This window comes from Cannabis sativa, unplaced genomic scaffold, assembly GCF_029168945.1.
Source record: "Cannabis sativa cultivar Pink pepper isolate KNU-18-1 unplaced genomic scaffold, ASM2916894v1 Contig3, whole genome shotgun sequence".
Lineage (NCBI taxonomy): Eukaryota > Viridiplantae > Streptophyta > Magnoliopsida > Rosales > Cannabaceae > Cannabis > Cannabis sativa.
The window spans coordinates 963,426-974,604 of record NW_026870039.1 but is presented as its reverse complement, the minus strand read 5'-3'; the positions used below and the strand labels follow the sequence as shown (position 1 = coordinate 974,604).

Genomic DNA, 11,179 nt, shown 5'->3' with positions numbered 1-11,179 from the left:
AAATTAATATCAAGAATTATATTGGTTTGATATAAGGTTCTACTCCAATTTTGGAAACCCACCGTAAACTTCTTTATGATTGAGCAAGAACACAAGTACAATTTTCAGCCAAAAAAAAAAAGAACCTAGGTACAATACGATCGAGAGAGGATTTTCTGTTTGTATTCTCTCAAAATGTTTATCTCTTTGTTAATGCAAATTTTTGTTAATTAATAAATGAACCTTTTTTGGAAGAATTTAGAACTTTTTGGTTTAGCCTAGTGCTCTATATATATGGGAGAGAGCTTACAGAAGATCTAAGAGGTTAATATTCCTTAAAATGAGGAGATATCACCAACTTTTCACATATTAAATACACAGAAAATAACTCATTAATCTTTCCTAAAGAATAGGTAAATATTTGAAGTTGAGCCCCTACTTTCTCGTGAGTTGTTGGAGTGAATTTGTAGCTAAGAGTGAAGCATTGTCTGTCCAGGGTGAAAGTTACAAAGACACCAATTGTGTTTGCCAGAGAGGAAGCTGGCTTGCCTACCATTTGCTAGAGGCTCGCTGGCCAATGCTTCACTATGGTCGGCTAGGGGTGGTCTGGCCAGACCCTCCTGGTTGGCCATTTTGTTGTCTCTTTGTCCTGCTTGATCATTTCGACTCTTCGTCAACTGGTACGTTATGCATGTTGACTTAGTCCTCTTACTTACAGGTTGTACTCCATATGGCATCAATCTTACCTATGTGGACATGCCATGTCATGTGGATAAAAATTGGGATAACACTCATATTACTCTATATTTTATATAATATACTTTAAATAATTACAATCTAAATTTCTGGAATATTATACTATGATATCCAAACATCAGGCCCTATAATTGGGTTAAGCTCCAATACAGGTCCTTACTATGTGTGTTTTTAGTCTATAGCCTCTCCCATAAAGGGTAGAAATCTCTGTCTAAAGATAGAAGACTATACATCTCTAGAGATGTCTTATTTGATGAATTTATTTTTCTTTTTTCACAAGCAGCATTTATGGATCAATCCAACTCTTCTCTGTCCACCAATCCAACTCCTACCTCTCTTAACATCTCTACCATAATTCTTACCTTCAGTACTAGTTTTCACCCTTCAAATCCCACTAATCCACCCAACCACCACATCCCATGCTACCACCACCAAATCCTCCTCAACCACAAACTGAACTTGTTTTCATCATTGGTACTTCCCAACCTGAGCCTCTCCCGACTTCTCCCACTCCACAACAAGTGTCTCTTCCTCAAACCACATCTAAGATACAACTTCCCACCACTACTACTGCTACAATAATCACTGTAGCAACTAATAATCACCCTAACTGCACAAGGTCCAACTGGTATCACTAACCCTAAGGTCCTTATGGCTTCTTTGCATCAAGAATCTATCAAATCTATGCAAGATAGCAAGTGGATTGCTTCTATGAACACTAAGTTTTATGCAATAGTCAAAAACAAAACTTGGGTGTTAGTACCTCTTCCCGATGGTTAAACTCCTATAGGGTGTAAATAGGTATATAGGATAAAGGAAAATGCAGATGACACAATCCCACAATAAAAGGCTGGATTGATTGCCAAAGGGTATCATCAAGAGACTGGAATTGATTACAATAAAACATTTAGTCTAGTCATAAAACCAGTTATCGTTCAGATTGTTCTTACAATTGCTATTCCAAAAAGGTGGTGTATAAGGCAATTGGATGTTAATAATGCATTTCTAAATGATGATTTGTAAGATAAAATTTACATGGTGCAACCCCCTAGTTTCATAGATCCAGAACATCCTTAGAAATTTTACAAACTTACCAAAGCCTTCTATGGCTTAAAACATGCACTAAGGGCTTGGTTTAAAAAATTATTCACTATTCTACTTAAGCTTGATTTGATTTTATTTCAGCAAGGTCAGACTCATTTCTCTTTGTTAAAACTTCATCTACATTCATTCTCTATGTTCTTTTCTATTTAGATAATATTCTCATCACTGGCAATAATGACAGAGTTGTCTCCACTTTCGTAAAAGCTTTGAGCAAAACTTTTGTTTTAAAGGATCTTAGATCCTTATCATATTTTCTAGGCATTCAAGCTATTTCAAATGATATAGAGACTGTACTTTCTGAACAAAAAATATATTCAAGATATTCTATGTGTAAAGCTGAAATGCAGGGTGTAAAGACAAAAAACACTCCCATGAATAATGGACTAAGGCTCTCTCATTATGGCAGTGACCCTTTGGCAGACCCAACTCTTTAAAGATCTATAGTTGGTGCTCTCCGTTATGCTTGCAAAATCAGACCAGACATTGCTTTCAGTGTTAACAAGGTTTGCCAATTTATGCAAAAAAAAAGCCACTAGATAGCAGTAAAAAAGATTCTGAGGTACTTGGCAGGAACCTTAAATTATGTCCTGCAAATGAATTTTGTGTCTTCTCTTCATCTTCAAGCCTATTAAGATGCTGATTGGGCAGCCGATCTTGATGATAGAAGATTAACAACTGACTATTGTGTATTTTTGGGAGAAAATTTAGTAGCTTGGCTGTCAAAGAAACAAAGCACCATTTCTAAGTCTACCACTGGATTTGAATTCAAAAGCATGGCAGCAATTGTTTTTGAAATCACATGGATACATCTCTTCTCTCAGAACTTCAATTGATGTCCTCTCTCTCCCTCAGTTTGGTGTGACAATCTCAATTCTGTTATGTTAGCAGCAAAGCTGGTTCTTCATGCTAGAGCAAAGCATATTGAGATTGACATATACTTTGTTCGTGTCAAAGTCCTCGACAAAGAAATCCAAATCTCTCATGTTCTAGCAGACCACCAAGTTGCATACTGCCTCACCAAACCTATATTCAACAATTGCTTTCCAAAGCTTAGATTGGCGTTTGGTTGGAGGTAATGAAATGGAATGGAATGGAAAGGAAATAATTTTCATTCCATTCCTTTGTTTGGTTGCATTTTAAAGTATTGGAATGGTATTCCAATGGAATGCTCTTTCCACCATTTTGGTGGAATGGCTATTCCATTTTAAAAAGGAAGGAATGACCATTCCAATGTAACAAGAAAAAAATTTAATTATTTTTTTATCAATTTTTTTTTTATGCATTTTAAATTTTATTCCATTCCATTCCTATTCTCATTCCCATTCCTATTCTTATTCTTATATTTTCATTCCTCCCAACCAAACGCCTAAGTGTTTTGTTAAGGGAAAAGAAGTTGAGTTGTGATAAACTAATTGTATTTTTCAGTTATATCTTTTCATTCGGTTATTAACTGTTTTCAATTAGTCAACTTCTCTTTTAGTTTCAGCTCTTGTATATATACTTGAACTCTGTAATCTTGTTCAATCAATGAAATGCTGTTTTTTTTTTTTATCTTTCTTCATTTTCTTTCTGTCTCAACAATCTTTACATATATAAGATTTTATTTTTACTCATAACACCACTTTTGAGGGGATTAATTTTTAAGTTGGAGGGTGAGACGATATCTTGATTCTTTCGGTTTAGATCAAGTTTAATCAATTTATTTAATTTTTATAAATTAATAAATGGAAAGAAAATAAGGTAATTAATTTGTATACTACATGTGTCCATTAAACTAACAAAAACTGAGTAGGTATCAACAAAATGATAAAAAAAAAAAATTGAGTTTTAAATATTTGATTTTTAGTATTATTAGTAATGAAACAAATAAAATAAGGATTTGTGGTGCAAATTCTTCTTAAGCATTTTTTCTTTTTAAAATTATTATATTAAAAAATTGTAAAAATTTGGAGATGCGGGGTATCGAACCCCGTACCTCTCGCATGCAAAGCGAGCGCTCTACCATGTGAGCTACATCCCCTGCTATATCATCTCCAATCTTAAAAGAACACAAACAAGAACACCTTTCCTTGTAACCCACGACACGCCACATACAATATCTTGACTTTTATAAATTGAGATATTAAAAGTTTAAAACCAGTCTTCTTTGTACTAAAAACCGAAAAAAAAAAAAAACCAGTCTTCTTTCTCTTTCAGTAATTATCAACAATTTTTTTTTTTTGTCATTATGTGTCTCCTAACACAACAACTCCCACCATATTGCAGAAACAAGCTAGCCAGTGCTCACATAGCTAATGTGAATCGAATATTTAAACAAAGCAATTCTAAAAGCACACACAGAACTTCGTCATCACTTACGACACCGTACCATATATCTCTTTAAAGTTTAATCTGATATATATAATATTTATATATTTATGTATAAATACTACATTCATCCTCTTAATCCTCAGTCCTCACCACCACACTCTTCTCTTACTATTCCACTCTCTCTCTCTGCTGCTGCTACTTCAATGGAACCCAATGGCACCATCCTCTTCACCACTGTAGGAAGGCCTGAATACGGCTTCGATATCTTCACTGTCAAGCTCCAATCTCATCAACTCACTGGCCCAGAACGCCGCCTCACCGACGGCCACTCCGTCAACTTCAACGCTCAATTCCTCGACGAAGAAGACGATACCAACACCATCGTTTTTGTATCCGAGAGAACAGGTTCCCCTCGAATCTACCTCACTCGTCCGGGACTTCCTCACCCCAGACCATTGCCTTTCGTCTCCGATAGCCTCTTCCATGACCGACCTATTATCAAGAAAGATAGGCTTTACTTCATATCTGCTCATGAAAAGCCTGAATCCGTTTTTAAAAGCTGGTCCGCTTTATACTCTGCTTCTCTGGTTCAAGATAAGGGTGAAATTACCAGATTGACCCCGTACGGATGTGTGGATTACAGCCCTGCTGTTTCCAGCTCTGGTAAATTCGTCGCCGTTGCTTCGTATGGATCCCGCACTTGGGGCGGCGAGTTTAATGAGCTCAACACTGATATTGTTGTATTCGATTCATCCGATCATAAAAACAGAGTAGTCGTTTCTGAACGAGGTGGTTGGCCTTCTTGGTCCGGTGATTCCGCCATTTACTTTCATCGTAAAGCCGATGATGGTTGGTGGAGCATTTTCAGAGTTGATTTTCTAGAAAATCTCGCTTCGACTACGGAGTTTCCAATCGCTCCGATTCGAGTCACGCCATCCGGTCTCCACTGCTTTACTCCAGCAGCTATGCACGACAGCGGAAAAGTTGCCGTAGCTACACGACGGCGCAGCACTAAATTCCGCCACATTGAGATCTTCGATGTGGAGTCAAAGACTTTTACTCCGATTACCGAGACACTCAACCCGAATATCCACCATTACAACCCTTTCGTCTCGCCGGACTCTCAATCTCTCGGATACCACCGGTTTCGAGGTCAGTCGTGTGCAAACGGCGTTTCAAAGATTCCGCGCTTGGATCAGGTGACGTCCGCGGTGAAAGAACTCCGAATGTTGAGAGTTAACGGTTCGTTTCCCTCCGTCTCACCTGACGGTGATCTCGTCGCAATCAACCACGAGTTTAACGATAACGGCGGTGGCCTTTCGATCGTTAAAATGGACGGTTCAAAACGTTGGACATTACTCAAAGGGCGTACAGTATTCTACAATTCGTGGAGTCCAGCTGAGAAGAATGTCATATACACTTCTATTGGACCAGTCTTTCAGTCAGCGAAAGTAACGGTCCAGATTGCACGAATCACATTTGATCTTTCAGATCTTTACGGTGATTATCGTGAACACACAATCATCCCCTGCGATTTGAAAGTCCTCACCGAAGAACACACAGGGAACAACGCTTTCCCTTCTTGCTCCCCTGACGGAAAATCCGTCGTCTTTCGTTCCGGCCGTTCTGGCCATAAGAATCTCTACATCGTAGACGCGGTTAACGGTGAGTTTGAAGGTGGTATACGACAGTTAACAGACGGTCCATGGATTGACACCATGCCTAGCTGGTCCCCTAAAGGCGACCTCATTGCTTTCTCATCTAATAGACACAATCCCAGTGACGTATCTACATTCAGCATATACGTCATCAAACCAGACGGGTCCGAGCTGAGGAGGATCCACGTGGCAGGGCCTGAAGGATCTAGTGAGGTGGACAAGGAGAGGATAAACCACGTGTGCTTTAGCGAGAGCGGCGAATGGCTGTTGTTCGCGGCTAACTTGAGCGGCGTGACGGCGGAGCCGGTGTCGTGGCCTAATCAATTTCAGCCGTACGGAGACTTGTTCGTGATGAGGTTGGATGGTAGTGGGTTGAAGAGGCTGACGTGTAGTGGCTATGAAAATGGGACGCCTACGTGGATTTCTGGTGTTGACGTGGCAACGAGAGGTCTTAACGTTGGAGTTAATGATGAGGACCAAGTTGGGGATGAGCTTAGGGGTGAATTTGACGAGCCTCTTTGGATAACTTGTGAGATATAAAGATGGATAAGATGGCATATAACCACTTAGGTGGCATTACAAAATAAAAGGAGAACTCCCATAAATGCAAAGGGACATATGTTTTGCTTTCTTTAGTCAATTTTCTTATTCCAACCCAGTCCCTCCAATAAATAAGTGTCATATGTTTTGCTTTCTTTAGTCAATTAATTATCTTTCGGTCACTTCTATTCTTGTTAGCTCTATTTCTCCATAATAATCACCTCGTATAATTAAAAGGAGGAGTGTTAATTATCATCTTTTTATTATAATTTTTTAATCAATTTTCATGCTCGAAATCACATATCGAAATATTCTTTTCAAATTTTTTTTATAGCGGTATTCGTTATAGTTACAGTTTATCTATGTAAACTTTTGAAAAATTCCGAATAGTTTACAGTACCAAAAAAAGAGTTCCTAATATTCCAATTTACCTCGCGCGTTCAAAAAATTTCAAACGTATTTTCGACACGGTAAACTATTTGAAAATTTTCAAAAATTTATAGGGATGATGTTATAAGCATAACGAACACCCCCGTAAAAAAAATTAAAAAAAATATTCCGACATATATTTTCGGGCGTGGAGGTTGACTAAGAAATGTAATACAAGTTAACGGTAGCACTCCTCAATTAAGAATTGCTAAAGGGTATTGCGGGCCCGTTTGGTACGCAGGATTGGACTGGATTGGACTGGACTGGACAAGATTGGATTATGCTGAAAGTAATCCTGTGTTTGGTTTAAGAATGGACTGTACTATTTTATTTATTTCCTTTTAGAAAAAAAAAATAAATTAAATAAAAATATATAATAATAAATTAAAATTAAAATATATAATAATAAATAAATAAAAATAAATAATTCGTAGCAAAAAAAAATAATATATTATATATAATTAAGAATACATCATAAATATATAATAAAATATTTTGTCATATTTTTTATTTAATAAATAATTAAAATAGTAAAATAAAAATACTTCAATAATATAAAATTGTTTATCTTAAACACTAATTTAATATAAATATTAATTTTCAAAAATATTTATATAAATTTTTTAGTAATTTAAAAATAATATATAATTTTATTCTCATATTTTTTTTTCTTAGAATAAATTTAAGTAACTATTATTTAATTAATAATATTCTAAATTTTAAAAACTTATGTATAATAATTCAAAATTATACATTTTCACTAATTTTAATGAATAAGTTTTTGATAAAAAAAAATGTATAAATAAATGTGTGATAATTATTTCCTTTAAATTCTTATTAAATTTAAAATATATTAATAAAATTAAAATTAAAAAAACGATAAAAAAAATCTCACCTGCATGGGATTATTTATCCCACCCTGCTGGATAAATATATTAATAAATGAAACTTAAATGGTAGCCGGACGAATGAGTGGACAAGCGAACAGATAGACTAAAGAAACAACTACGGTGGTGAGGCTTAAGAGAAAAGTTTAGACAGGACGACTGTCTGCTTGAGTGAGTAGTGTGAGTATCGAATGTTCGATGCCCTGCGTCTACCGTATGGTTTCTTTTATCATTTGTCTTCAGTACTGTTGCCCTCCGTCCACGTCACCCATTGGACTCATTCAAGTTGGTTGCGTCTCTAATTTTTAGGGAGTAGTAACCGTCTTTCTGACTGGTTTAATATTTACTTGGTTCCACCCGTTTGGCTGACTGGCTGGGATCGAACTCGGTTGCGGGGTGATTCGGCTAATGGCCCATAGGCTCACTCGTTAGTCTATTTCAAGGCCTCGTGAATCCGTCTAACTACCTTATTGGACCCAGTATTATTGGATTCATTATTGATGGGCTCGTCTGACTTGCATATTGGACTTTTCAAAAATGTCGCAAATATCAAGCAAATTTTTACCTCTAAAGTTTGTCCCTCACTCTCTAGCTAGAATTTATTTTAGCTGGAGAGTTATTAATACCAAATTAGCTGCTAGCCAAGAGGTCTATCTAAGTAAGCGGTGTACGTGTGTCTTGCTGTTTGAGACAAGAAAATGGCCTGAATGGTTCGAGCATGGTGGTTGAGTAATCCTTGTCGCGTGCGTATATGTGGCTACCTTAGTTGAGTAATGTTTGTGTGATCAATTAGTTCTTCAAAGGGACTCTTAACTAGAGTAAGTCATCTTTTTGGTCTAATTAGTTAGACAGACGCTGGATATAAATTGCTTATAAAAGCCATATGTTAGGCCAAATAAAAATATTTGGTTGTCTTTCTCGAAATACGAGATGAGAGAAGTAGATAGGCGTACATATATATAAGTAATAAGAAATAAGACATTTTGTTGTGTAAAGAAATAAATATATATACATATGTTGTACGGAGATAAATATATATGGTGTAAGGAGATAGACATATATATAGTGTAGGGAGATAGACATAGATATATGGTATAGGAAGATAGATATGTATATGCATATATATTGTAGGGCGATAGACATATATATATGGTGTAGGGAGATAGACATTTAAAAAAATGAGAGGAGGTAGACATACACACATTAAATGGTGTGAGGAAATAGATATTAGGTAAGGAGATAGACAGACATAGTATGTTTGAGATAGACATGTATGTAAATAATGGAAGGAGATAGTCAGACATAATATATTTACGAATGTAATAAGTAGGTAGACATACACACACAAATAGCATAAATAGAACATACTATATATATGTTATAAATGAGGCTTGTGTCCGTCTGTCTAGTTCAGCTTATCCTTTTTTTTTTGGTAGCTGACATCATCTAGCTTGTAGGTTGCTCTAAAGTTAAAATGATGTGTGCTTCTTATTCCTTTTGTCCAATAGACGTTTGAAGAAACCATATATATAAATTAGTCTCTTTATATTTATTTATTAAGATAAGTAGGTAAACACACTTATTGTGTGATAGGTGGCGTGTGAGATGCCATAAAGTGTTGTTTGAGAGGTCGTCTCAAAGTACTATGGTACTACATGGTATATATGTACATGTAAGAGATTTTACTTGCTTGGATATATTTTGTCATAGATAGATATTATAGAGTGTTATGTACTCTTTCATACCTATTCATATCAGAGCCAAAAGAAAGTGAGATTCACCCATACCTATTAGTCACATCAATGCCAAAAAAAATAATATATTGAATGTGTGGCCAAAAAAAAAGGTCCAAATAGTTTGCTCTCTAACTCCTATACATATATCAATTAACATATATATTATTATAACTAAGGGAGCACCACCATCCACGAATTGTATGTCTAGTGAACATACATTAAGTATAGATGAATATACTATTTGACAATTAAAGATAGTACCTTGTACTCAATATTTAATATTACCCTCTCCTATATTACTATTACTATAACCTTCTAGATGAGTGACATTTGTCACTCATCCACTATTTTTTGGCTATAAATATGGAGAGTTATATTATTCTTGCTCACATTTGTTGGGGCTCTTGGTGAAGTGAGGCTTGAAGTCTTGGAGAGAGGCTTTCAAGAGGGTAAGTTTTCTAAATCCTCTCCCTTGAATGTTCTTAGGTTGTTCTTCATGTTCTTTTGCATGCTCATACTTATTTTAGTGATGTAGATGAGTAAATATATTTTACTTGTTGTATGTTTGTGTTTTGATCTTTGTGGGTAGTAAAAATTTACGTTTTTACTATTTGGCTTTGCATATTAGTAAGTATGATTTGAATTATGAATGTCCAGCTAGCTAGAGTATTGTCTTCCTTTAGTTAATTAGAGGATCATAACTGGTGGTCTATTTAGAACACGTATATCTAGTTGGTGAGTATTATTATGGCTCTACATTTTTATGTCTAGTTATTTTTGCCACCTTGAGCTTCGATATATATATTTTTGTTTTGTCTAGTCGGCGTTTTGCTTTTTATATGTTTATATTTTTGGTGAACTCGCTCTCAGTCCAGTACTTTTGTTCTAGGTGGGTTTTTTGCTAATTCTATCAACAACCATGGTGATTGTGCCACTTCATCTAATAAGGCGACCAGTTCGTCTAATGATACTTCAAACATTCGTACTTGTGTGGTAGGTTATGTTCTGGATGATGAGTGTGAAGATATGGATGTCCATCGCTATGCATCTGGGGTTGGAGTAGACACCGATCGCCCTATGAGTGACAGTGAGTCATGCGATATTCTTTCGGATATTAATCCAAGGTCAGAAATAACCTTCAACGACTTGCCAAAAATTCGTCGTCGTTACAATGTTCCCATACACATTAGTTTGTATGCTCCGGCTAGCGGGAAACGGGCTGACTGGAAGACACCGGGTTGGACGTGTTTATACAAGCTTCCATTCAAGTATGGTTTTAGATTTCCTCTCCCTAAGTTAATGTCTGAACTATGCTCCTATCATGGTATCTCTCCTAGTCAGTTAATGCCCAATGCTTGGCGTGTTCTATGGCTATACAAGTGTTGACTGAAAAGCATAACATTACATTCACGGTTGCTGAAGTCTTGCACGTCTATTACTTGAAAGAACATATACATGATAAGGGTAGGTATCAGCTCACTGTCAGAAACGATAGTGACCATCTGATTCTTGGCATTAAAGCAGCTAAGCGATGGAAGGAGGATTTTCCCTTTGTTCCTTTTGATGCTTTAGCATTATTAGTTGATCATGGGATTCCCCATTCGTGGTCTCCTGCTAGTGAGTGTCATAGTTTCGATATTGAATTGTGCCCTTATGTGTTATGATTTATTGATACACATCTAACTAGTTGATTTGCCTTCTTTGTAAGGAGGATTTGCCTTCCGTTTAGTTGGGTGTGTGGTCAAGCACCAGGGAGAGTTGATCAAGTTCTTCAGATTTC

The 11,179-nt window shown here is 36.2% G+C and overlaps 1 protein-coding gene and 1 non-coding gene across 2 annotated transcripts; one reads left to right on the top strand and one right to left on the bottom strand.

Moving 5' to 3' along the window:
- Window positions 1-3,786: 3,786 nt before the first annotated feature.
- Window positions 3,787-3,859, bottom strand: TRNAA-UGC (transfer RNA alanine (anticodon UGC)). Its single transcript has one exon. It is a non-coding gene; the product is annotated as a tRNA-Ala (tRNA).
- Window positions 3,860-3,982: 123 nt separating this feature from the next.
- Window positions 3,983-6,643, top strand: LOC133033201 (uncharacterized). The gene has a single exon (XM_061107845.1). It carries the CDS (start codon window positions 4,257-4,259, stop codon window positions 6,345-6,347), a length of 2,091 nt encoding a protein of 696 aa, XP_060963828.1. The 5' UTR covers window positions 3,983-4,256; the 3' UTR covers window positions 6,348-6,643.
- The last annotated feature ends 4,536 nt before the right edge of the window (window positions 6,644-11,179 follow it).